Genomic DNA, 27,978 nt, shown 5'->3' on the forward strand with positions numbered 1-27,978 from the left:
CTGTGTTGATCCTTTCCAGTTGTAAATATTTCCAAAAATATGAGTAGGGGCCAGAGGAAACAGGAGAAGAAAAAGATGTATTTTTGCAGGATTCTTGCTGGTCAAAGACCCTGGAATGCTGTGGAAACAGTGGCAAAGCAGTTGGCACCATGTCAAGAACAGAGAGAGAGAGACATCAGTTACTGAAGCCAGGGGACCAGTTCCTTAGTGTTGCTTTGGCATTGATGCCTGAAGTGGGAGGAGAAAGCCGAGCCCACAAACACACAGAGCAGAGCGGGGCTCTGGGTATATAACTGTTAGGTGCCTCCCTTCAGCACCATCTCCTGAGAAGCACTCTCCCTTGTCGTGCAGCCAGGCGAATCTTTATCAGCCACTGCCTTCTGCTGCCGGGAAGCCAGCTAGAGTGGTGTAAGTACCCATCCTCATTTCTATTCATTTCCAACTATTCATCATTTGGGGCTTGTCTTCACAGTTCTAAGTCTTTTTTCTCTTTTTCTTTAGAAGAAAATGTTTTATATCACCAGAATTGATGAGAAGCAGCAAAATCAGAGTTCTGGTAGACTAGAAAGCAATTTACCAAAGCCACGGCTTCTTCCTGGAAGCTCAAAGGCATGCCTTTACTCGTGATTTCTGAAGCAAGGTGCATGCAGCACTTGAGTTGATGTGGAAGCAGGTTTGCAGGGAGGTGTCCACCCAGTGTGCTCAATGATTCTGAGTGAATCAACACCATTAGGAGTTTCAGGCTGTGTTCTTGAAATCATAATTCAGGCTGTGTTCTTGAAATAAGTTTGAGACAAGTGTCTACGTGACTCAAAAGAAAAAAGTGGGCCACTGGGAATGGCCCTTTCCAGTGATGGATTTATGTACTCCTCTGCATGTGCTGTCATGCTGAAGGGAATGTTCTTGTGCACCCATCGGGAGAACGAGTCAGTCACAACTGAAGCCACGAATTTGGCAGCTTCCTTGCAGCTGCACTCTCTAGTGTCTGCAATCAAGACTTCTGGGAGTAGCGTTTTCTGAGGAGGGAAGAGTTTTAACCAGGATACAGGAATGTCTGACAGCATTTTCTTTGTTTCCAATTACAGCTTTAAAGAAAACTGGGCATCTCCTGCTACTTAAAATCAAAAACTACATAAAATAAAGATTATAGTAAGTACCAAATAAGTGTCAATGCTGAAAGTCTCTTTATTATGCTAGAGCATGAGTGTTTAAATGCTTTCTTCTATATCCATATCCAACACTTCATATTATTTTTAAAAGTAATAGCTGAAGCATGGAAAATTGAAGACTTCAGGTCTCTCCAATTGCACAAAGTTCTAGTACATGCTGGCAATAGAATGTATTTCATTTTGTGTAATAAAATAGAGGATATTAGTTGAATTGAAATCTTGATATTGCCTTGTATTAAAAATGCTAAGCACTGCTTCATTTTACTAGTGACCTGGGATATGAAAAGCGCTTTTTGACTTCTGCTGGAAAGCTCTTCAGGTGCAGCTTCCAGGATATTCTTGGGATGTTAACTTCAGCACACACAAGCCTTGCTGTAGATGTGCCAGCTTTGAGGCACAGGGAGACATTTGTCAGAGAGTAACTGCTTCTGACAAGAGCGTAGAGTGAAAGTGGGGATAGCAGAGCTCTTTCTTTGTGGTTGTTCAACCCCCACCTCAAGATTAGTTCAAAGTGACCGTGAAGACAGTCTGTGCCCACCGCATCGCTGAGTCCTAGCCCCCACTGCCTACTCCAGCACACCGAAACTGCTGCTTCACTTGTTTGTCGACTTGAACAGAACCTTGGGTGGCGTTAATGTGCCTGGCTCGACTGAAAAATTGAGAACCAGAGCTGACCTATTCCGTAAGACCCACTCTGCCTGCCACGTGCTGAGTGAATTTGGATGGTGCCCACTCTGAACCTCGGTTTTCTCTTATATAAAATGAAGGCTTGAACTATGTGGTCTCTAAAATCCTACCTAGCTCTCAAATTTCCCTATCTCTTGGTTCTAGGAAAATATTGATGTTGAGCTCAAGGAAGGGGTTCTCCAAGGTGTGTGATATTGGTGGTAGGGGAAAGGCAGGCGCCAGGCGGGGGCAGAAAGGGAAGGCGTCCACACTGAGAGAATGTGACAACCCCTGCTTGTCTCTTTTTTCATTCTTCACTCTTCTTTGTTTTTAGCTTTATATAACATGAGATCCCTACCACTGGGTTTCTTAACCATTTGTTCTTTATCAAATAAAAATATTCATAATGCAACACGCAGGCACATCAGTGTGGTGCAGAACTAGCCAGCTAGTTCACCACAGGTAAATACACACACATGCATATGCACATACACAGGTAAATACACACACATGCATGCACATACACAGTTTTTACCTGAGACATGTCAGAAGTATTTCCCAACACTGGATTTTTCCAAGTCACTCTGGTAAAGGGTAGGTTTTCAGGTTTCAGGCCAAGCCAGTAGAAGAAAGTAAAAATAGAATAAACAACAGGGGGAGAAAAAGAGAAATACCACACACACAACTGTTTCAGAACTTCTGGAAAAGGAGTGATATTCTTGGATGCAATGGAAGTTTTAAAAAGGAAAAAGAAAATTTACAAAAAGCTGCCACACTTGTGGAATTCAACTAAAAACTGTTTATTATTAACAAAGTGATGTTCAAAATTTAAGAGTTCCTGGCCTGGCATGATGACTTATGCCTATAATCCCAGTGCTTTGGGAGGCTGAGGTGGGAGGATCGCTTCAGGCCAGGAATTCAAAACCAGCCTGGACAATACAATGAGACTTTGTCTCTGCAAAAAGGAAAAATAAAAATAAAATAAATTGGATGTGGTAGCACAGGAAAAAAACAAAAACAAAAAAAAACACACCATTTAAGAGTCTCTTAAAGCAGGCTTGTGAATGCATACAAAGCGTGGCTATTATCTTACTACAGCAAACAGAGCCCACATCATGTATCCTTCTCACATTTCATAAACAAGGCCAGGGGAACCTGCTGTGAGGCAACCTGTTGCTTTGGTGTTGGTCCTCAAGATGCAGCCCTCACAATCTGCCCCCAAACATATCAGAATGTGAACCCCCTCCTCCCCCTCTGGAAGAGGCGGCTTCAGATCCAACAGCAGAGACACGCAGCAGAACAAAATCTGGTCATTGGTCCCTGTGTAGGATGACTTCCCATTTTGTTTTTTTAAGCAAAGTAAATGAACATTTAATTTCCATAGTCAGCTGGTTGTGTCTCCGCCCACTGAGAGCACTTTGGTGAAGGCAAAGTCCTCCCCCTCTGTTAGAGGTCTCCCGTGTGGGGTCACATCTTCCCTCACCAGGAACCCACTGGGCACGCTCCAGCCCTGCTCAGCTTGCCTTTTGCGTGGTCATTAGAGCTAGGGCACATGTCATGCTGATTCACATACTTTTGCCCTTTGTCATGTATTGAGAAAAAGTAAGGATGAATGGACGGTCTTTGATTGGCGGCGCTGGTGATGCCTGTCATGGTCCTGTTTGGAAGGACCCTTTTGGAACTAAAGCCGGTGAAGCAGCGCGCAGAGGCATCACCCGGCTAAACTTGGCCCTGGCAGATGGGTCGCAGGAACAGGTATGCTTCCTTCGTGCAGCCTCTGGCTCGGGGGACCTGGGAGCCTGCTCCAAACTCTGGTGTATCTTTTCTGGGCAGATCCTGGGAAGTGGGGGTTGGCTGTGAGCTGAGTCAAAGGCACAGGGATCTTGGTCCAAAAAGTCCGACAGTGCTCACCTTGGTTTAGAGACTGGACCATTGAGCCGAGTTTTGACAGCCAAGGAAGAGCTGGGGGAGAAGTCACCTGGAGTTTTACATTTACCCTGCGTCTATTTTATTAGAGTGCCTTTTATTTATTGTCCCTTCTTCTTAGTTGAAATTAATGGCCTACTTCACTGGGGCTAAGATGTTTGAATATCAGCAGAAGGTCCTGGCTCCATAGCCTTGCCTTGTCTTCCCAGTTAGGATGTGTGGACTCTTAAAGTCCCCTAAGAAATGCAAATATTCTAGCATGGCAAAATTCTAGGGCAAACTACAACTGTAAGTTATGGATTTCTCCTAAGTGGTTCTCATTCCTGACTTCTGGAGCAAGTAGTCAGGGCTCCTAGGGGCTCCAGAAGGGTTAAGCAGTTCAGAATAAATGGTTCCTGGGGACTCCAAAATAGCAGCAACTGTCTGCTCAGGTCATGAGAAGACCCCTCTCTGCAGAACATCCTAGCCCTACAACCCATCCCAATTATGTTCAAATTAGATTCACAAATGGCAATAAGTCTCCTACATGTTGGGCTGTTGATTTGGAGAAAACTAGTTTAATCTTTACTTAACTCTGGGTGGCTCAACAGGAGACTCAGGCCATTCAGGTTCTCAATCACGTCTGGCCAGTTATATTATCAGGTTTCAAATCTGTATCTCCAAAATCTGAGGTCATGGGCTATTTCAAGCCCTCTAGAACAAATATATGCTGAGAATTTTGAGAACATGAATTTGTTTATTCTGAAATAGCCCATGTTCCTGCTTTGGGAGTTGATGGAAAATGCAGCTTCAGTGTTTTCATTTGATGCTGCCACCTTAGGGTTTTATAGATTCAGTTCCAGAAACTCAAGGCAGTTATGTCTTTGGGCTGCTTGTCCTTGCCTGAGCTGAAGCCTGATGCCTCCCATAAGTTGGTATGGCTTTGAAAATGGGTCACTGCAGCAGAGGCATGCAGTGTTTCTTTGGTCATGTCTTATGTGGCTGTGGCTTCAACATTTCACAATTATGCCTTCCAGGGTCTGATGATTTTGGCGTTTCCCTGCTTCCCAATTGACCTGGCTGTGCTGTTGACTGTTCTTGCACACTCAAGGTGGTTTTCCATTGGCTTCCTCCCTCAGCCTGCCTCTGGGATTATGCCACTGGTATTCTTTTGCATCTACTATCAGCACAATGAAATCATTTTTGTCTTCAAGGTACCAAATTCTGGTGATATTGGTGCTTTCTTGCAGATACTTATCATGACAAGTGAATGGTCCCATAGTGAACACAGTCATGGTTATAGTGTTCATATGTTCCAGAGACATGTTTCCTATAATTTTGCCCTGTACATTTTTCTATCTTACAATCCTTAGATTACAACTCTTTGGTTTTCAACAGCTTTGTCCAATTCCATCTTTCCCAGTTTCTCTATCTTGGTGAAATATCCTTCTTGCCTGGTTTTACATATTTAAATAACAAATTCCAAAAGTAAAGAGTATCTGAGACAGTCACATGACATAAGGACAAATTCAAGCAATCTTGGACTTGCAGAGGGTGGGGAGGCCATGTCAACTCACACAATTTTTAAACATTCTTCCCTTTCAATATTTTAAAAACAAAATATTTTTTGTAAAATGAAAATTAAAAAAGGCTACCTGTCTTGGCAAGTAGCTGCTCAGCCCGCATTGGTGAGCAGGCCATTCCATAACCTGATTTCTTACTCCTTAAATGACAGCATGGAGCTAACGCACTTAATTTTAGCTCTTTCTACAAGATTTGACTCATTCTGTTGACATTAACTGTTTTTCAGTCTTCTCAACTAGACTGAGCTCCTTAAGTGCAGGAAATACGTGCTCAGTAAATGTTTGTTGGACCAGACACTGAACCTTATGAAATTAAAGACCAGAACCTTTCCATGGTAGCATTAGAAACACTGATGGCAAAGGTACAGTGGGATTTGGGTTTGGATAATAAGCTCTGTGGTGGTGTTTCAGGAGGAAAACGGTGCTCTCTTAGTTCTATGGAACACAGTGGTCCAGATCTTCTACTGTAACCAGGCCCAAGGCTGGCTGATCCGGAGGGCTCTGCCTTAGGGATACTTATAAGCTCTGTCCTTTCCTCAAGGAGCCAGAGGAAGAGACGGCCATGGAGGACAGCCCCACTATGGTTAGAGTGGACATGGGTGAAAACCAGGTTTCACCATGTAAAGGGAGAAGGTGCTTCCCCAAAGCTCTTGGCTACGTCACCGGCGATATGAAAGAACTTGCCAACTGGCTTAAAGGTATTTATCCTTTCATCTTTTTGGAGAGGCAGGAGAAGTAGCTTTGGGGAAAATGGTTTCCTGGTACTTCTACTTATATCTTTAGTCATATTCTCCAACTTTTTATAGATCTCTTTACTCACCATATTTGTTTTTTACTTTTTATCTTTTAACCTGCAAACCTCTCCACCATTTTTTTTTTCTTATGGAGACAGTAGCCAGGGCCCAGCTCCTATGAGAAGACACCTGGCTTCATCTTGTAGTTTCAGTACTTAAAACTTAAATTTTACTATTGGTGATTCATTCCTTTGGCTTCAGAGTTTGTGCCTATAAGCATGATAAATAAGCGCATTAGATGCTTTCAGGAGCTTAGATTCTAGGAGGGGCAGTGTGGGTTGAGCATACAGTAGACAGATGCTTTCAGGAATCTGGGTGCCACTAAAGCGACAATGGGTTCAGAGAGAAATATTAAAGAAATATCAAAAATGTTTCACTTTCAGGAGGTTTTGCCGATTTTGCTCAGGGTGGGCCTGTGGTTGAGGAGTCTCACTTGGCTGCTTCCTTAGCTCTGCTTTACCTCATCCCTTCCAGACAAACCTGCGGTGCTCCAGTTCATTGACTGGATTCTCCGGGGCATATCCCAAGTGGTGTTCGTCAACAACCCCATCAGTGGAATCCTGATTCTGGTGGGACTTCTTTTTCAGAACCCCTGGTGGGCTCTCACTGGCTGGCTGGGAACAGTGGTCTCCACTCTGACGGCCCTCTTGCTCAGCCAGGACAGGTAGGTGTACCCTTTCAAGCCTTCTCAGCTCCCTTCTAAGACACAGGGGCTGACAAGTTCCTATGGGCAACAGTGATAAAATCACATCCTTCCCAGAAGAAACAACCTTTAGTCCACAGAACTCTTTATATTTGTTTTTAGTCAGAGGTCAGGGAATCAGTTACAGTCTCTTGCTCTTGATATCTGAATAAGTGGCTGGTCTAAATGATGCCAGATTCTTGTGGCATTACATCCTAACCAGGACTAAGCTGTAAGTAATTCCCTGGAGAGGTTCTGAAGGTATCTTCTTTAATGATTGATAAAATTATTTGTCATCAGCATTCTACTTGGGAAAAAAGTGCATATGAATTCAGGAAAAGTTTTAGTGGCTTAATAACACCCTTTATATCTTGCTGCCATGATGAGTTTAGCAAACTCATTCTTCATAGACAGTGCAAAGGTCAGCTCAGCTCCTGGAGAAAAGAATTACCAAGGTCACCTCAGCTCCTGGAGGAAAGACTTACCATAAATTCCAATTAAGTGGATTCTGACTTAAGAAGCCTTAGTGGGTGTTCTGATATATTCATTAGATTAGAAATAGCATGCACTTTATTCATTGATCTGTCATTGAAGAAGTGATGAGCTGACTCTCACCAGGGTAGTAGACAGTTCCCCACTGGCCAGTTCCTTCAGGGAGGGAACCAGTATTCTAGGTGTCTGGGATCAATGCATACTCCCAAGTGTGGTCATTACACAACTAAGCTCTTGTAACACTCACTGCAAATTGCCTAAAGAGGTCCATGGGGAGAGAGTTAGCAAATGCTCCACTTTTCCATCAGTTTCAAAGAGTCTGATTTGCCCCCTGTAGAAGAGGATTTTATAGCCTAGGTTAAACTCTATTCCAATGCATGCCAAGAAAGTCTTCTCAGTTTGGGGATAGAGTCTAGAATTGTGCTATATTGAATATTCCTTTATTATTTTGCTCCAATGAAATATGATCAACTCATATTTTATCAGATATCATTTAGAAGACAAGTCATACGTGTTAGTTTCAGATGTTTTACTTTCCTTGGTCTGAAAAGACTGCATTAAAATGGCAATCTTCTGTTTTAAGTAAATATATGTCTTCCTGTGGCTTTAACTATGGCATTCCACAAGTTGTAGATGTGGCCATTAATTTTCCACTGATCAAACTCAAGCATTAACATCTCCAAGTCAGTTGTTGAGAGGACAAGTCTGCATAGCTCTCCATTGTCATGTGTAGTCCCAGTTTCTGGCTTGCACCATTGCAAATTGCATCACCTCCCATTTGCCCTCAAGGATTATTTAAGGGAGACAAAGAACTTTTGAATAGGGAATCCCACCTCTAATGTTCATCCGATTAATGTACATGACATCCTCTTGCCTGTTGCAATGGTGCCTCCTGGCCCAGTTAGAAACAAGTCAAGAAGCAGCTGTCATGCTATCTTTTACCAGCCCCTGCGGTGTGGTTCATTGGCTGTAGCACCTCCTGTTCAAGCCCAGCATTAGGCCTCACCCACTCACTTCACCATCTTTACTCCCCTGTCCCCCTATAGACATCACCCTTGAGTGACAGGCCCTTGGGAAGTGGATCCTGTGCCTTTCATGGTGCCAGACACTGCCAACTCTTAGTTGTGGGAGTCCTGGCGTGTCAGGTCAATCAATGTAGGTACCCATCAACAGTGGATTATATAAAGAATATGTAGTACATATACACCATGAACTACTACATAGCCATAAAAACGATTGAAATCAGCAACGTGGATGCACCTGGAGGCCAATATCCTAAGTGAATTAAGGTAGTAACAGAAAATCAAATACTGCACGTTTTCACTTATAATTAGGAGCTAAACATTGGGTAAACATGGACACAGAAATAGTAGACAACTGGGACTCCAACAGAGGAGAGGAAGGGAAACAAGGGTTGAAAAGCTACCTATCGGGTAGTTTGCTCACTATTTGAGTGACGGATTCAATAGAAGCCCAAACCTCAGTCAGCATCATGCAATATATCTATGTAACAACCCTGCACATGTACCCCTTCAATCTAAAGAAGGAGAAGATGGGGAAGAAATGAGATTGAATACTAAGCAAAAAGCAACCTCAGAAAGAATTGGGTGCTCAACAAGCACATAATTAAATGGGGTACTTCTCCAAGTAAGAGAAAAGCAATCATTCTTCTTTGCAATAACTTTGAAATGTATGTTTGGAGACAACAAAATAGAAGTATCAGAACACAAAAATGTATACTAAGCTGGAAGATTAATGTTGATAAGATCAAAGACACTAGAAAGTGAATTTACATTTCAGGAATCTCTCTCACCAAGAAATCAAACTTAGGCAACAGTTTCATATGCTAAAAGTGCTATTCAAGTCAGAGGGTCTTGATTTAAAAGAATAACTTTCCAAAGGAAAGGCTAAAATAGAGCAGATTGCCTTGCTAAACTCCCCTTTCCTCTCAGCCGCTGTAGACCTGTCTTTAACTGTGACACCTGTAGAGGGAGTCGTTCTCTATCAGGGGTCCCCAACCCCTGCACTGGAGACAGGTACCAGTCTGTGGCCTGTCTGTGGGAACTGGGCCGCACAGCAGGTGAGCGGCAGGCGAGGAGCATTACCACCTGAGCTCCGCCCCCTGTCAGATCAGCAGCAGCATTAGATTCTCATAGGAGTGTGAACCCCATTATGAACTGCGCATGCGAGGGATCTAGGTTGCTCACTCCTTATGAGAATCTAATGCCTGATAATCTGAGGTGGAACAGTTTCATTCTGAAATCATCCCCCATTCCCCATTCATGGAAAATTGTCTTCCATGAAACCTGTCCCTGGGGCCAATAAGGTTGGGGACTGCTGATCTAAATGCACATTTATATTTTTATCTATGTATATTTCACTTAATGTCTTTATTAGTTTTTGTACGATGCTTACATAGACTTTGAGATACATTTCCAAATATAATTTCATGTTTTAATATGAATATGATCTGGAAGTTACTAGTGTTATTTATGTGCAAGTGCAACCGAAGCCCACCCAGGAAATGTCCATGCTGTGTCTCTTGCCCCTCAGGTCATTAACAGCATCTGGGCTCTATGGCTACAATGCCACCCTGCTGGGAATACTCATGGCTGTCTTTTCGGACAAGGGAGACTATTTCTGGTGGCTGTTACTCCCTGTATGTGCCATGTCCATGACTTGGTAAGTTACCATTGGTTTTCAAAATGCCTTTTTAAAAAAAACATGGCAGGAGGAAGGAATGGGAGTTGTTATATGGGCATAGAGTTTCAGTTTTGCAAGATGAACAATATTCTTTGAATGGATAGTGGTGATGGTTGCACAACAATGTGACTGTCCTTAATGTCACTGAGCTGCACACTTAAAAATGGTTAGCCAGGTGCAGTGGTTCTTGCTTGTCATCCAAACTATTCAGAATGCTGAGGGGGAAGGATCACTTGAACCCAGGAGTTAGGTGCTGCAGTGAGCTATGATTATATCACTGCACTCCAGTTCCTAGAACCTCCTTGCTTGGGCTAAGTAAAAAGAAAGAGGAGGAGGAGGAGGAGCAGGAGGGAGAGCGGGAGGGGGAGGAGGGGAAGGGGGATGGGGCAGGGGAGGGGGGAGGAAGGGAAGGGGGAGGCGGAAGGGGCAGGGAGAGGGGGTAGGGGGAGGGGGGCCTTGGCAGGAGGGGAGGGGGAGGGGGGAAGGGAGGAGGGGCAAGGGAGGAAGGGGAGGGGGAGGAGAGGGGAGGAGGGGCAGGGTGGAGGGGAGGAGGGGCAGGGGGGAGGGGAGGAGGGGCAGGGTGGAGGGGAGGAGGGGCAGGGTGGAGGGGAGGAGGGGCAGGGGGAGGGGAGGAGGGGCAGGGGGAGGGGGAGGGGAGAGGGGGAGAAGGGGGGAGGAGGAGGGGAGGGAGAGGGAAGAGAAGGGGGAGGAGGAATAGCAGGAGGAGGAGGAGGAAGAGAAGGAAGAGGAGCAGGAGGAGGATAAACAGTTAAAACTGTAAATTTAAAATTGGATTCCAGTAGATTCTGTCTATTGGAAACAGAAACAACCATTTTAAAAGATGTATATTTTCTTACAACCAGTTATTTGGCCTTTTGTCTGATCTGGCTACATATCCACCAATATCTGTCAACCAGAGGTTCTCAACCCTGGCTGCACATTAACACTTCTGTGGAGAGCGGAAAACAGTGCTGCAATGGACATAAAAATGCAGGTGTCTTTTTGGTAGACACACACTGATGCACGTGGCCCCCATACACCTGACTCCTCCCTCCCAAGACTCTACTGTCATTGGTCTGCAGTAGCACCTGGGCATTGGGAGTGCTAAAGCTTCCCAGGTGACTCTAAAGTATAGCCAAAGTTGAGACCCACTTCCTCCATCATTGCCTCTCAAACTTGAGCGCTATGAGAATCACCTGCAGGGCTTGTTACAACACAGGCACCTGCTCCCAGGTCCCAGGGTTTCTGATGCAGTCTGCCTGAGGTGGAGCCTGATAATTTGCATTTCTAATGCATTCCCAGATGATGCTGGGAGAACCACTGTGCCTACGTGAATTTTTACCCACCTGCCCCCCAGGTCTCCCTTAGAAAATTTTTGTTTACTGAATTCCCTTCAAACTAGTTTTTATGTTGACAATGTCTTAAATCCTTTTCCTGGAAACAGAGATTTCCTTCTTTCTATATTGCAGTTAAATATAAAATACTAATATGCACATAAATAAGAAGCACAGCCTGTTGTGGGCAATGTCTGCAGAAGGGCCACCCACCCTTGCTGCACCCACAGGTGTGTAGAGGACCTATCTGTAGAGCCAACCTCTTCAGGAGGTCATTTGGGACCTGCTCTGAAGAACAGGTTCATGGGAAGGAGGCCTCGCCTGCAAGTGCTCACCACACTCCCTTCCACAATCCAGGAAAATGGGAGTTCTGGTCTTTAAGTGATGGCTTTTTGATTGGGTCAAGTGAGAACCTACGAGGGACCTGGAGACCATGCAGCCCAGCCCACCAGTTTATAGGTTCAGAGCCTGAGGAGATGCACCTTGCCTAGGTCATGCAATTTATCAACAGCTCAAGGACGCACACTCTGCCCCTCTGACTGTGAGATCGTTTTCCTCCAGCTCACACTACCTGCATCCTTGAACGATTGTTTTTTTCCAAAAATAGGTATATTAAAGAAATGATATATGCCAAATCAGGATCACAGTTGCCTCTAGTGGGGAGGGAGTGACATAGCAAGCAGAGGGACAAAGGGGACTTTAACTATGTAGACGTTATTTTATTTTGTATGTCATAAGTACTTCAAAAATATTTTTTAAATCTCAATATATAGCTCACTCTGAACAACCCGAGAGTAGAATTTTTCAAAAGCCAAGTAAGCTGAGAGTTGATTTTTTTTACTTTATGTAGTATTTACTGCCTCTATAATAGAATTTATCCCAAGTTTTCTTTCTGTGGCAAATTTGCCAACACAATATGTAAGGGGCCTATTGGCAGGTGAAATAAAGGCCCTCCAGAGTATAGCGAGATTCCATGTGTCAGCCTGGTTTGTCACATACACATTCTTCTGCTCTGTTCTTTTTTTAGCCCAATTTTCTCAAGCGCATTGAATTCCGTGCTCAGCAAATGGGACCTCCCTGTCTTCACCCTCCCTTTCAACATGGCGCTGTCAATGTACCTTTCAGCCACAGGACATTACAATCCGTTCTTTCCAGGCAAATTGGTCACACCTGTAACTACAGCTCCAAATATCTCCTGGTCTGACCTCAGTGCCCTGGAGGTAAGACACTGGCTTCTCACATTCCCCCTGGCTCTGCAAGATACGCAATGGCCTCTGGTCAATTGTCCACAGGTGTCAGAGTCCCCTAGATGCTCAGGACTATGGTGGCCTTTCTGCCTTCATCTTGCCATTTAAAGCATTTGTTCTACTCCAGAACATTAGGGTCTAAGGGATTTTTTAAAATTACTATTTAGCCAAGCTAATTTTTCTGCCTTTTCCCCTAAACATCTACAGTGCTAATCCCAGAGTACAGTTCCACTGGGAGTCACTCCATTGTAGCTTGGGGTTGGGTGATGGGAGCCAGCCCTTAGGGCATGTGGCCTCCAGCCTGGTTTTAAATCTTCCACAGTCTACTCCCTCCAATCAAAAAACTGGATGCTTAGAGTTTATGACAGAACCTCTCTATTCTGCTTTTCCTTATGGCATAGCTCATAGAACATCTACAATAATTTAGGGTTCCCAAGCTTTGGTAGGCATCAGAATCACCTGGGGAGTTTTCAATACCCAAACAGGCTTCATCTCAGACCCTCTAAATCATAATCTCTAAGTGTGGGGACTGGAACCTGTTTTAACAAACTCCCCAAATTGTGATGCGGGCCAGAGTTTGAGAACCTCTGTATTAACAGATGAATCCTATGTATCTCTTTAAAGATGACCATAAAGAGATCTCGTACTTTTTAAAACCTGGCTAACCCAAATCAAATTCCAGCTCTTCCTGTTGGTGTGTAATAAATATGTTTAAGGTTTCTGGACTACCAAGAACAAGAGAATACCTGAAATTAGAAGAAAACCAAAAAAAACAAACAAAAAAACCAAAGCACATTACCTTTTTAATGTGCTCTCCCACTGTCAGGTTATGAAACGCCCTTTTCTGTCTTCTTTGTTGAGTGATCAAAACACATGAGGAGCTCAAGTCACCTTCTCTTTAGCTTCTTGCCAGAAAATTAAATGAAGCACCTGAAAATAATTCAGAAGGAAAAATCAAAGATTCATTAGAACTACCCACGAAAAATAACAGTATAAAATAGCATTAATCTATCTAGAACTGCACGAACACAGGAGCCACTAGCCCCACGTGGCTATATAAATTTAGATGTAGTATTGTTAAAAATTGAGTTCCTCAACCTCTCTAGCTACATCTCAAGTGGTTGATAGCCACATGTGGCTAGGACCCACTGTGTTAAACATCACAGATACAGACTATTCCATCATCTCAGAAAGTTCTCCTGCACAGTGCTGATCTGGGGCAGGAGCAGCTTTGTCCTTCTCCTCACTCCGAATGACCAGTCCATCATCAGCACCAACCCCAACCCTATGGCTACCTGAGAGAGTTCTGCAGTCAAATCCGGAAAAATAAAAAAAAAAAGGGTATGCTGTCTTTGCCAAGTTTCCTGGTCTAGAAATACCAAAATGTTTAGACATGAAGACCCAGCATGGGCTAGAAGAATTGAGTCCATGTTAGGGTAGAGTCAAACTCACACTATGGTCTGGTGCCCAACCAGAAGTTCAGCTGTAAAGAATGGTCATTTGTTAGGTTCAGTCAAACCTTGTTCGCTCCTGAGAACTGCAATTCTGTGAACAGAATAACTAAATTCAGGCCTCAGCCAGAAAGCAGAATTGTGACATTTCCATGTATTTTTGTGTTTTGAGACCTGCTTGACAGTTGTTCGTAACCAGAATAAGCTAAAGATATCTTGGTTTAAATGAATACATGTTCCACTTAATGACAGAAAAGAAAATTCACAAACTTGCTAATAATTGCTTCTAAATTGTGGATAAGATAACCTGGTATTGGGTCTCTGGCTTTAGCATAAGCATCCAAATTGTATGGTGATAATAATCTCTCTATTGAACAAAGGGATGCATGGATAGATTAGATCACCCTCAGCACTGGGGGACATTTGAAAGCAAAAGAAGTGTCAGCTGTGGTTCCTGCCATCCCCACTGGGAGCATGGCAGATCCTCACAGCCGGGAGCAGTGAGTGGCACCACACTGAGACCTTATCAGTGACCCAGGCCAAGTGTCAGTGCAAGCAGGAGAGCCTGTGAGCACAGGGGGAACTTTAAGAAGGCATGTGTGGCATGCACCAGGGAAGGGCTGGTGTGTCTCTGGGGATAAAGCTGAAGAATGACTGGGATTTTTCTGTAATCAAGGAGAGGGAATTTTATAAGGTAGTAACACTGTTCTTGAAAGAGATAAGGTATATCCAGTGTAAAATTATATTGTAGGAGTTTGTGGGTGTCCTGTGGGTTTCTGTTCAGTTGTTTCGGTGGCATTTTTTAAAAAATTTCTTTTGCAGTTATTGAAATCTATACCAGTGGGAGTTGGTCAGATATATGGCTGTGATAATCCATGGACAGGGGGCATTTTCCTGGGAGCCATCCTACTCTCCTCCCCACTCATGTGCCTGCATGCTGCAATCGGATCATTGCTGGGCACAGCAGCAGGTGAGCACAAGAGCCCTTACCAAATATTGAGCACCTCCTCCATCCCGTGCATTGCCTCAGGCATCTTCTGTGCTCCAGATCTTTCTTGAGATCATGGCTTCCTAGGGACCAATGGGAATTCCTGGGATGCTTGCTGCTAACCTTCAATCCCACCCTCAGTCTCCTTCCAAACATCCTGCCTTTAGTCCTGAGCTCTGACCCCTCCTGTCTTGTCTAACAGGACTCAGTCTTTCAGCCCCATTTGAGGACATCTACTTTGGACTCTGGGGTTTCAACAGCTCTCTGGCCTGCATTGCAATGGGAGGAATGTTCGTGGCACTCACCTGGCAAACCCACCTCCTGGCTCTTGGCTGCGGTGAGTCTCCCACACCCCTGGGGGAGGGCTGCCCATGACTACAGGATCTCAATCAAGGACAAGCAGTAAAAACGGACTGCGTGAAAAATCAGGGCCAGGGTTCTGGCTTGAGCCCACTTGCTAAATGTGTGAACAGGACAAGTGACGTCCCCTGAGAGCATTAAAGTCACCCCTGCCTACCTCTCTGATAACTGTGAAGGCAGGAGCCTATTGAGTCATATTAACATCCTAAAATATGGATGTTTGGGAGGATAGAAAAAAAATCCCAGTTATTCTTCAGCTTTATCCCCAGAGATACACCAGCCCTTCCCTGATGCATGCCACACATGCCTTCTCAAAGCTCCCCCATGCTCATGGGCTCTCCTGCTTATGCTGACACTTGGCCTTGGCCACCGAGAAGCTCCCAGCGTCGTGCCACTCGCTGCTTCTGGCTGTGAGGATCTGCCATGCCTCCCACTGGGGATGGCAGGGACCACAGCTGACACTACTTTTGCTTTCAACTGACTTGTCCTGCGTTCTTCAAACTAGTTGTTTGACCCAAGAAACTAAAGGGAAATAACTCCAGCTAAATACAAAGCAATGTCCCCTGGTGAATCAGGGTTGCTGACATTTACCCCTTTGAGCGTCACAGTAACCCAGCCATTCTAAGACTTGAGAATGCATCAGAATCACCTGAAAGACTTGTTAAAACACAAATCGCTGCCCCCCTACCCCCGTCTGATTCGTTGTTAGAGGTGGGGGAAAGAATTTTTTTTTTATTTTTCTGAAAAACAGTCTCATTCTGAGCCAAGATAGTGCCACTGCACTTCAGCCTGGGCAACAGAGCAAAACTTCATCTCAAAAAAAAAAAAACGGGTCTCATTATGTTGCTCAGGCTGGAGTGCAGTGGTGTGAACACAGCTCACTGCAGCCTCAACCTCCCAAGTAAAGTCGCTAGGACCACAGGCATGCCACCACGCCTGGTTAATTTTTTGTTTTTTACAGAGACCGGGTCTCCCTATGTTGCCCAGGCTGATCTCAAATTCCTAGGCTCAAGCAATCCTCCCACCTCCACCTTCCAAAGTGATGGGATTACAGGAGTGAGCCACCACTCCGGCAGAATTTCCACTTCTAACAAGTTCTCAGGAGGCACTAATGCTGTTGCTCTCGAGACCACATTTCAAGAACTGCTGTATTAATCCTTTCTGACTCCCAGTGTTCTAGCCAGACTCAGCCTGTCAGAGGAAGAAGGCCTCCTGAGACCTCCACTCCATCCTTCTTACTTTACTGTTGGGGTCCTGAGGCCAGAGAGACTAAGGAATGTGCTGCAGGGAATCGGGACAGTGATGGGTAAATCCACACCCAGAACCCACACTTACCATCCACTTCCAGAGTCATCCCACCGCACTCCTCTGCTTCCCTTTTGTAGCATTCAGGCCCTCATGGCAACCTCTTAGGTGAAAACAGATTGCATGTGATTTGAATCTGAAAAGCTAATAGATGTCCCAGGTGGATAGTGAGTGGCAGCTCATTCACCCATAGCCTCTGGCATCCCTAATACAATCAAAGTGTAAGCATTTAAGATAATGTTCTAGAGTGGAGAGAATGAGATTCACTTGGGAACAAAAAGGAGGCGGGACAGTGTAATGTGGAGAAATTATTTCTAATCTAGTGGAAATATATGTCTAGAGTCAGTTTATCACCAGATTAATCAAGCCAAGATATTTAAACAGTTATGAAAACGGTGGGCCACGTATAAGGCAGGGTTTAGAATAGATTTGTGCACTGGCAGAAAATGGGATGGTACCAAGGGTTTCTAAAGACCCATTCCATTTTGATGTGATGCTATAGCAAGAGTATATACATAACTCAGGTTGCTGGGTGTAGCCATGTAGATGTCATTTTTGTCAAGTTATTTACTATTACTCAGCTATTTAACCTAACAGTTCTGTTGAAATGTTGTGCTCTTTCTCCAAATTTGTTCACGAGCTTAGGATAAAGGAGAGGGTTACAGACAGGTGCTGTAGCCACCTGAGTTCAGCTGTGTTAGAATGTTTATCTTACAACCTTTCAGCTTTATTCTGAGATTGGTTAGGAGTTTCCACCTGAGTTCAGCTAGGTTCAAATGTTTATCCTACAACCTTTCAGCTTTATTCTGAGATTGGTTAGGGGTTTCCACCTGAGTTCAGCTGGGTTCGAATGTTTACCCTACAACCTTTCAGCTTTAGTCTGAGATTGGTTAGGGGTTTCAAACCTTTATTTGGGATGCATACCTTTACTTTTCTGGAGGCAGTAGCCATAAATATGTATTAAACACACATGATACAGTTAAGACAGTACCAGGAAGAGCAAGGAGTTTAGGAGCTTTAGGATCCATGCAGTTCCTGCACACAGAGTGTTACAGTAGAGGGCAGAAGCCAGGCAAGAGAGGGAGCCCAAGAGGACCGTGCAATCTTTGTGGAAGAAGAAGGAGAAGTCCACAGTACAGGATTCTCCAGGGGCCCATTTCCATTCAGAATTATCACAAAGTGCCTTCTGGAGAAGGGGGCTTTTCCATAAATGCTAGAAAATAAGAGGAGGAATTCTGTTTGGTGGAAAGGGTGGTGCAGGCCAGCATGGGGACAGCCTGAGCATGTCCTTCAAGATCAAGGAGAAGGCATTTTGAGAGCACAGGAGATGGCAATGAGGTTTTTGTTTTTCCGTTTTTTTGTTTTTTTTTTTTGTCTTGTTTTATTTTTTATGTTTTTTTTTTTAGACAGAGTCTCACTCTGTCACCAGGCTGGAATGCAGTGGCACAATCTTGGCCCACTGCAACCTCCAACACCCTAGTTCAAGCGATTCTCCTGTCTCAGCCTCCCAAGTAGCTGGGCTTACAGGCACGCACCACTATGCCCAGCTAATTTTTGTATTTTTGGTAGAGATGGGGTTTCACCATGTTGGCCAGGATGGTCTTGATCTTCTGACCTCATGATTTGTCCACCTCAGCCTCCCAAAGTGCTGGGATTACAGGCATGAGCCACCGCACCTGGCGGGTGCTGAGTTTTTTTTGTTTTATGTTGTTGTTGTTGTTTGAGATGGATTCTTGATCTCCAGGCTAGCATGCAATGGCATGATCTCAGCTCACTGCAACCTCTGCCTCCCGGGTCCTGGTTCAAGCAATTCTCCTGCCTCAGCCTCCCAAGTAGCTGGGATTATAGGCACGCACCACCGTGCCTAGTTACATTTTTTTATATTTTTAGTAGAGATGGGGTTTCACCAGGCTGGTCTTGAACTCCTGACCTCATGATCTGCCTGCCTTGGCCTCCCAAAGTGCTGGGATTACAGGGGTGAGCCACCGCGCCCGGCTGGTGATGAGGTTTTGACAGACCATGGAGAAGGATGAAGCCAAAGCTCTCGACATGTGTTTCCCCAAAGTGGGAATATCTTTGATATTTTCTCAATTATAGAAGCAGCACAGGTTTATTGTATAAAACAAAACAAAAATGTAATCTGTATAGAAATGTCTGAACCAGGAAGTGGAAATACTCCATTTTACTCCCCAGAGAGGGCTTTTTTGCCCACTTCTTATAAGGCCCCTTGTGATTACACTGGGTCCATTCAGAAGTCTAGGCAACTCTCTCCATCTCAAGGTCTTTAACTTAATCACAGCTGCTACTAATTCCCTTTTGCCATGTGAGGTCACATATTCTCAAGTTCTGAGGTTTAAGATGTGGACATCTTTGGAGACCATTATTCTTCCTACCACACTCACCTTCCTTTGGATAGATACTCTTTTTTTTCCACTGGTGTAGCATAATGGTTGAGGCAGTCTACTGAGCTGGTTATGGAGCTCAGACTCTGGTGCCAGACAGTTCCAGCAGCTCTGCTACTTACTAGCATATTTGCTTATGAATGTAAGCAAATTATGAGTAATTTGCTTTTCTATGCCTCAGTTTCCCCATCTTAGAAAATGGAAGTTACCATATTCAATTCATACAATTGTTCTGATTATTAAATTAGTTAATGCATGTCCGAAACTCATAGAACAAATAGTGTCTAGCACTCGGTAAGTGCTATTTAAAAGTCTGGAAAAAAGTTTTTCTGGTGGCTTTGCATAACTTATTAAGAATCAAACTTGTTTATTTTCTCCTGTCAATTTCTTAAGTTTATTAACACCTGTATCTTCTCCCCAAATATGACTGATACACGAATCTGCCTTTACTTCCTCTGAGAAGGCCCACCCCTAACAACTAGTAAAACCATTGATACTGTATAGAATTTTTATTTTGGATTCGTTGTTAAGTATAAGTTTTTGTTTTGGGTACTTGCTTATTTAGGCAACTGTAAACTTTATTAACTGCTTATTCACTCTGACTTAGTTCATATTAACCTTCTGTACTTTTTTTTTTTTTTAAGAAAAAAGCCTCACTCTATTCCCAGACTGGAGTGCAGTGGCATAATCTCAGCTCACTGCAGCCTCCACCTCCTGGGTTCAAGCAATTCCTATGCCTCAGACTCCCAAGTAGTTGGGATTACAGACATGCGCCACCATGCCCAGCTGATTTTTTGTATTTTTTGTAGTGACAGGTTTTTGCAATATTGGCCAGGCTGGTTTCGAACTCCTGACCTCAAGTGAACCACCTACCTCGGCCTCCCAAAGTGCTGGAATTACTGCTGGATTACTTCTTCAGAGATGGTTTGCAAAGAGAGTTTTGTTTTCTTTAAAGAGGGTCTGCAAAGAGACCTTGTATGCTGGAGAACATCTTCATTTCACCTTCATTTAAATTTTAGTTTAGCTGGCTACAAACTCAAGATTTAACATTTTTTTCTCAATATTTTGAAAATTGTCTTCAAAGACTACTCCATTGTCTTCTTATACCCAAAATTGCTATTAAGGTGTCTGAAAAGAAACTAATTCTTGTTAAAGTTGATTTTATTTTTCCTCTCTGGACTCTGAATTTTCTCTTTGCGTATGAGATATATATATGGTTTTATTTCACTATTATCTGCCTAGACGTAGCTTTTTTTTTTTTTTTTTTTTTTTTTTTCCCTACTAGGTACTCAAATCCTCTCAATGTGAGCCCTCATCTCTTCCTTTAATTCTAGGAACATCATCATTTTTCACTTTGTCAAATCTTTTCCATGTTTCCCCTCTCCTTCTGTGATTTCTAGTATTTCAGCGTAATACTTTATGCTATTTTTTCATAACTCTTGACTTTTTCTTAATATTTTCCATCTCTTTATCTTTTCATGAGGCCCTTCAGTTCAGTTGATTGGCCTGATCATTCTTTGGCTCTGTCCATTGTGCTGATCACATCATTCATTGAGTTCTTCATTTCTGGTTTATTAATTAAATTTTATTGGCTGGGAGCGGTGGCTCACACCTGTAATCCCAGTACTTTGGGAGGCCAGGGGGGGCAGGTCACAAGGTCAAGAGATTGAGACCATCCTGGCTAACATGGTGAAACCCCATCTCTACTAAAAATACAAAAATTAGCTGGGTGTGGTGGCACACACCTGTAGTCCCAGCTACTCAGGAGGCTGAGGCAGGAGAATCTCTTGAAACCGGGAGGTGGAGGTTTCAGTAAGCCGAGATCGCGCCACTGTACTCCAGCCTGGGTGACAGAGCGAGACTCTGTCTCAAAAAATATATATATATATATATATCTCAACTGTAAGTTGTTCAGTTTGTCGTCCTTCTTTTATGGTATTGCTCTCCTGGGATGTCCCCTTTCCTTGTCCTGGGAGCTCATGTTTCCCTCAGGATATCAGCTGTTTGGGTGAGTCTCTGGGCAGAGATGGAAGCCCAGGCTGGAGCTGCATTTTTCCTGGTGTATTTAATGAAAAAGGGGGCCCATGCTGCAGGGTATAGAACCTCCACTGCTCAAGGCCATGGAGATGGTGACTGTGTAGACACTTTATATGATAAGTGCCCTCTTGCTGGGGAAAGTTCAGATTGCTTCTAGTTTGAAACCATTACAAACAGTTCTGCAATGAATATTTTTGGCACAAATGTCCTTGTGTACTTTGTACAAGCATTTCTGTAAGAAGATTCACCTTCTTTTCAAGAAGCTAAATTGATGGGTTAAAGGGAATGCCAATTTTTATTTCAATGGATGCCAACTTTATCTCCAAAAAAGCCATACCAGTTTCCACTGCTGCCAGCAGTGTGTGAGAGTGCCCACTGGGCTCCCACAGGGTACAATCAGACTTTTAAATCTCTGTGCATGGATTTTTGAGACAGATCTCCAGCCCCCCTTGGAAAGCAAATCTCACATGTAAAATGCCACACCAAGTTTCAGCTTGTCCACATCACCCTGATACTGCCAAACAAAAGACCAACCCTGCCAGCCAAGGTAAATAAGTGACAGACATTTATTATAGAGCTGTTATTTATTAGTCCCCGATGGCTTTTATAAGGAAGTGGACTCAGGAAACTCTGACAGAACCTGGCACTGCTGTCTTTCTGGCCTCTAAGCCAGAGCAACTGCATGGCCAGAGAATATCTCAATGTTGTTGTTTTATCAGTGGAGACTGTAAACACATTGTGTATCTCTTCCAAATGGTTGGGTTATCACAGTGGGACTCACCCATTGGAAGGGACACTATCCAGGAGGAGCTAAAATCCAGTTTCCCCTTCAGTACTCAAGGGCCTTTTCTTCCCTCAGCTACCAAGAACGTTGTCAGGGTCATTGCCTACAAACTGATGATGTTGTGCAGAATTGCCCCTCTACTGTAAGGCTTTCCCAGTCCTACTTGGCGAGTCTTAATTGACATACCTACCATTAAATAATCTATCACTTTTACTATGAAGAGAAAAGCAACTTTGAATTGGAGATCACTTCAAAGCAACATAACAGTATGAGACGTAAACATGCCAAAAGTGAGCCTTAGAAGTGTAATGGATATTTTAAAAAGAGAGAAGGCAGTAAGGCCTCATGTGCTCAGGAGTGGTGTTGTAGCAAAGGGGCCACTCAAGAGATCAGGGACAGAGGACCCCAGTGCTTAGCAGAGGGCCAGTGAATAGTTGTTGAATTAATTGATTAAACTTTAACAATGAATGAAATTGGTGTAACCGAGGAGAGAAACCCTTCTAAGCCAAGCCGTGAGCACCCTTCTGCTCAGAGCAGTCCCATGGTGAAAGAGATACATTTACAGCTGTGTTTACGGAAATAGAAGCTCTCATTTGAGATTCATCGCCTCCCAGTAAGGCAGATCTTCAAGATGCCTTTTTACAGATGATGAAACTAGATTCCAAGACATTCAGTGATTTGTTATACAACAAATAAAATGGCAGAGCTGGGATTTGAAACCAGTACTGTTTCCAAAGATCAGCCCTTCCCACTAGTGTGAGACAATTCATACATGAAAGAATTTGATATGCTATTGAATAAGAAACACCAGGATAAAAAGACAAAATATCGGTAAAAGGACAGAAGTCTATGGTAAAGTAAATGAGGATCACAGAGCTCCCCCACCGCTGGCGACCATGTCCTGCCACATCCCCACACACCAAGATAGCTGATGTGATTTCTCACCAGACATGGAGACAAGATGGTGAGTGTATCTAACGGTGAGCTCTGGTGGCCCAAGTGGCTAGGTGGCCATTATATGAAGGTCATTCTTCAGGCTATCCCCATGAAACCTGAGGGCTTCCCTGAGCCTCCGTGAGCCTTCTCTTCAACCAAAACTGAGGAATAGATAATTATCTGGTTGAGATCTTTGCATTAGTTGTTTTACATTGAAAGTCACCCATATACTCAAATTACTGACTCTACAATTTTTTTGGCCACTCAAAGTAAATAAAACATAAGACATTTATTCATTGATTTTAATGGTATTGGAGAAGATGTTATCAAGGGGAGGAATCCCAAGTTTGTGTTCAGTTCCTGCTGTTCTCTGAGTTCCTTCCTTCTTTCTTTCCTTCTTATTTTATAAACATGGTTTTGTTTTGGTTTTTAGTACACACGCTGCCAAAGCAAGCACTATGATTTTTTGTAGCTTTGAATCCTATTCATTAATATGAGAATCCTAGATGCTATCTCAAGAAACATTAATAGGTTTCATTTAATTCAGCTATGCTTGGATAATTTCATTTAATCCAGCTATGCTTGGATAAAACATCAGAGAAATTTATTTTCCATAGAAGGCCTTTCCCTTAAGTATTAGCAATAACAACAAAATAGTAACCATAAAACAACTACCTTTATTGAACACTTACTGTGTGCTAAACACATGCATTATTTCCTTTCATCCTCACACCAACACCATGAAAGAGATATTCCTTTTACTTCCATTGTACAGGTGAGGAAATGGAGGCTTAAAACAGGGCCCATGGAGCTCCTAAGTGGTGGAGCCAGGATTTGAATCCAGGACTGCTGACTTTAGACTCATGCTAGTAATCAGCGCACTGTGCATTCCAGGTGATTTATATTGGAAGGCAGCCTTTCCTGTGATTAAAAGTGCATCTACCAAGCATTGTTCTTTCTCTCTCTCTCTTTTTTTTTTCTGTAGCCCTGTTCACGGCCTATCTTGGAGTCGGCATGGCAAACGTTATGGCTAGGGTGAGTGTGCTTTAGTCTCACTTTTCATTCGCGTAATTGACCAGCTTACGACTCTATGGGAAATGCTCCTGAAGTCCACTGGGCTGGCATCCAGTGGCAGGATCCACGACCGTGAGAAGCACTGCCCTACCTTCTGCTGGAACTCCCTGGCCTTTCTTTCAGCATCACAGCAAACTTTAGTCCAAACCACAATCACCCAGTATGTTACAAATATCAGATTGCTTGGTTTAAAAAAATGAAACTTAGGTTGTATAACATATTGTCAAGTTCAGAGTCTAACTCTGAGTGATAAGAAGTTGACTTTAGGATACCTTTTACTTAAACAGAAAGCCAGATATTCCATTGCAGGTGATACCTTTTACTTTAGGATACCTTTTACTTAAACAGAAAGCCAGATATTCCATTGCAGGGCCAGTTTCTGATAGCTCAGTCCATGTTGATGTCGTCATGGCTGCTAAGGAGTCAAGGCAATATCTAGCCCTCTTGGCAACAGCATAGAGATTTTTTAAGGAGACACAGTATCTTTCTGGTAGAAAGCCAAAGTCCCATTACAGGCACGCATGATGGAGAGTACATCAGAGCACACGGGACCCTCCACATGTCAACAAAGAAGGTTCACAGGCATCAGTCCATGGACCCAAATGGGCAAGCTGCATACCAGAGTCAGCTAGGAAGACGGGAAAATATGGAGCCTTAGGCCTTGTGTCCTTTGGTATTTCTGATAGAGTAGATCTTGTACGATGCTTGAACATCCATGTTTTTTTTTAACTCCCCCAGATGATTCTGATGTGCAGTCAGGTTAGGGTACCCCTATACTCCATCACACCCCAGGGAGGTCCATGCATCAGGCCAGAGCTAACCAATGGCATACGCTCAGAATTGTGTGAGTTTCCATGGGCAGCACAAAGAGGACCTACCCTCAAGGAACTTAGAGTCTATTTGGGAGACAGAATGGAAAGAAATAAAGCAAGTCAAGTCTAAGATCTAGACCAGGCATAAGTCAAGGTCAGAGAGGTCACTGTGGGTTGGACTAATCAGAGAAGGCCTTGTGGACGTGAAGAGTGGTCAGGGGCCATTTGCAGTTTGCAAGTGTCATCTCTGTTTGTCAAATGTCCTCTTGGCACATCTGGTGCAGGAAGTCTGAATATATGAGAGGGAGAGAAAGACATACATACAAGATAGAGACATAAGTGGCTGCCCTAAAGAATAGATGTCAACATTCCAACAGCTCAATGCCCTGAGATTATAAACTCAGTCTCCACGAGCATGCACAGAAGCCAGAGCAATGCCCCCAGTGGTTCATCCCCTTGGGCTGAGTGCAAGTAGAGGGGGATGCTTTGTGTAGCTCAGCTGTCAGATGGGATCTGAAAGGAGTGTGTGACTTTCTCTTCTTCCCCAGATTGGATTGCCAGCTTGTACCTGGCCCTTTTGTTTGGCCACGCTATTGTTCCTCATGATGACCACAAAAAATTCCAGCATCTACAAGATGCCCCTCGGTAAAGTTACTTATCCTGAAGAAAACCGCATCTTCTACCTGCAAGCCAGGAAAAGAATGGTGGAAAGTCCTTTGTGAGAACAAGCCCCCTCTGTAGCCATGGTCACGAGTCCTTTCTGCCTGACTGCTCCAGCTAACTTCCAGGGTCTCAGCAAACTGCTGTTTTTCATGAGTATCAACTTTCATACGAACGCATCTATGATCTGTTCTTATGCTCATTTTGTATTTTCCTTTCGACTCCCAGGAATATCCTCAAGCATATGAGAGCCACATCCAAGTGATGTGCTCTGGTATGGAATTTGAAACCCGAATGGGGCCTTGGCACTAAGACTGGAATGTATATAAAGTCAAAGTGCTCCAACAGAAGGAGGAAGTGAATACAAACTATTAGTATTTATTGATATTGTTGGTGTTTAGCTGGCTCCATGACGTTAGCAGTATTAAAAATTAAACCCCATAAACCAACTAAGCCTTATGGAACTCACAGTCACAAAATCGAAGTTAATCCAGAATTCTGTGATAAGCAGTTTGACTTTTTTTAAATCAATGCAAGTTACACACTATAGCCAGAGTCAATATCACAGAGGGGCAAGCTGACAGCTGAGCTCGGTCCCCACTTCCTACAAACAATGGCTTGCACCCTATGCCTTGTGTGCGTGACATTCTCTCATGGGACATAGTTGGGGTTTTCCAGACTGACAGGACTGCAAGAGGAAGAAAGGAATTTTGTCAATCAAAATTATTCTGTATTGCAACTTTTCTCAGAGATTGCAAAGGATTTTTTAGGTAGAGATTACTTTTCCTTATGAAAAATGATCTGTTTTAAATGGGATAAAATAGGAGAAGTTCCTGGCTTAACCTGTTCTTACATATTAAAGAAAAGTTACATACTGGATTTATGAAATACTCAGCTTAGGTATTTTTACTTTAATGCCTAAATTGATTTTGTAAATGACACAAATGCATAGAATTGTTACCAACCTCCAAAGGGCTCTTTAAAATCATTTGAGGATGTCTTATAAAGACTGAAGGCAAAGGTCAGATTGCTTATGGGTGTTATTTTTATAACTTGTTGAATTTCTTAATTTAAAAAAGCTTATTATTTTCTGCACACTCACACTCTCTCAGAAACCAGTGGCATTTGAACCACCAAAAAGAAATAAAGGGCTGAGTGTGGTGGCTCACGCCTGTAATCCCAGCACTTTGGGGAGCCCAGGCGGGCAGATTGCTTGAACCCAGGAGTTCAAGACCAGCCTGGGCAGCATAGCGAAACCCCACATCTACAAAAAATACAAAAATTAGCCAGGCATGGTAGTGGGCACCTGTAGTTCCAGCTACTTGGGAGGCTGAGGTGGGAAAATGGCTTGAGCCCAGGAGGCCGAGGCTGCAGTGAGCTGAGATCGCACCACTGCACTCCACCCTAGGCAACAGAGTGAGACCGTGTCTCTCAAAAAAAAAAAAAAAAAAAAATACAGGTAAGGATTCCCATTTTCCTCTCTTTAATTTAAAAGTTACCAGTTCCGTAAACTCTGTCACCAAACATGCTGAAGACAGCAACAGAAGTCACATTCAGGGACTGGGCACAGTGGCTCACACCTGTAATCCCAGCACTTTGGGAGATGGAGGCAAAAGGATTTCTTGAGCCCAGGAGTTGAAGACCAGCTTGGGCAACATATCAAGACTCCATCTCTTAAAAAATAAAAATAATAACATTAGCCAGGTGTGGCAGCACACATCTACACCAGTTACTCAGGAGGCTGAGGTGGAAAAATCGCTTGTACACAGAAGTTCGAGGCTGCAGTGAGCTACGATCATGTCACTGCACTCCAGCCTGTGTGACAGAGCAAGACCCTATCTCTAAAATAAATAATAATAATAAATTAATTAATTAATTTAAAAAAGAAGTCCTGTTCATTTACCTTCCACTTCAGTATGTATGGTGCAATAGTTTGGAGGTTGGAAAGTGAAACATCGGAATCCTGAAGATTTTTTCCACTTCCAGTTTGCAGTGCTCAGTGCACAATACACAGCTTGCCGAATGAATAAACAGAAATAGGGAAGTAAACCTACAAATATTTTAGGGAGAAGCTCACTTCTTCCTTTTCTCAGGAAACCAAGCAAGCAAACATTGTTCCAATTTTAAAATCCTGTGACCAAAGCCTTTGAAACTATGAATTTGCAACTGGCATGGGTTTATGGATATTGCTGTGGAGAAGCTCAATTTTCAGTGTTTGAACTGAACCCTTTCTTGTTAGGGAATGTGTGAAAGAAGAATTGTGGGGGGAAAAAAAAAAAAAAGAAAACAAGCATAACCAAAGATCATCAGCAGTGAAGAATCTAGGCTGTGGCTGAGTGAACCAGAGGCCTCTAAAATGCACCCAAGTCGATCTTCAGAACGGAGATCTACCGTGTAGGATCTTCTTGTGCTCACACAAATCTGTAAATAGGAACATTGTACGTTGTCGAATTTAAATGATATTAATTTTCTCAAGCTATTTTTGTTACTATTATCCTAAAAATAAGTATTTGCAGAGAGCACTTATACTTTTTCCTAATGTCTGTATAACAAATTTCTATGCAAGTACATGAATAAATTATGCTCACAGCTCA

General features: G+C 43.4%; 1 protein-coding gene across 4 annotated transcripts; it reads left to right on the forward strand.

The window, feature by feature from the left end:
* Positions 1-27,978, forward strand: SLC14A1 (solute carrier family 14 member 1 (Kidd blood group)). Of its 4 annotated transcripts, XM_025365082.1 has the most exons (11): positions 1-408; positions 1,086-1,149; positions 3,433-3,590; positions 5,865-6,021; positions 6,592-6,781; positions 9,845-9,973; positions 12,356-12,548; positions 14,849-14,996; positions 15,217-15,351; positions 23,824-23,873; positions 25,273-25,837. In XM_025365082.1, the coding sequence occupies exons 3-11, from the start codon at positions 3,444-3,446 to the stop codon at positions 25,444-25,446; spliced, it is 1,323 nt and encodes a 440-aa protein (XP_025220867.1). In that variant the 5' UTR covers positions 1-408; positions 1,086-1,149; positions 3,433-3,443; the 3' UTR covers positions 25,447-25,837. The 4 variants fall into 4 exon arrangements, with proteins under 4 accessions (XP_025220867.1, XP_025220868.1, XP_025220869.1 ...); XM_025365083.1 differs by lacking the exon at positions 3,433-3,590 and having other exon boundaries at positions 25,273-26,409; XM_025365085.1 differs by lacking the exons at positions 3,433-3,590; positions 5,865-6,021 and having other exon boundaries at positions 319-408; positions 25,273-27,978.

Source organism: Theropithecus gelada, chromosome 18, assembly GCF_003255815.1.
Source record: "Theropithecus gelada isolate Dixy chromosome 18, Tgel_1.0, whole genome shotgun sequence".
Classification (NCBI taxonomy): domain Eukaryota; kingdom Metazoa; phylum Chordata; class Mammalia; order Primates; family Cercopithecidae; genus Theropithecus; species Theropithecus gelada.

Coding starts and splice junctions, on each gene's coding strand:
- SLC14A1 (XM_025365082.1), top strand. CDS start 3,444: ATGAATGGACGGTCTTTGATTGGCGGCGCTGGTGATGCCTGTCATGGT. Junction 14,997..15,216: donor ATTGCTGGGCACAGCAGCAG/GTGAGCACAAGA, acceptor CTTGTCTAACAG/GACTCAGTCTTTCAGCCCCA. Junction 15,352..23,823: donor CCTCCTGGCTCTTGGCTGCG/GTGAGTCTCCCA, acceptor TTTTTTCTGTAG/CCCTGTTCACGGCCTATCTT.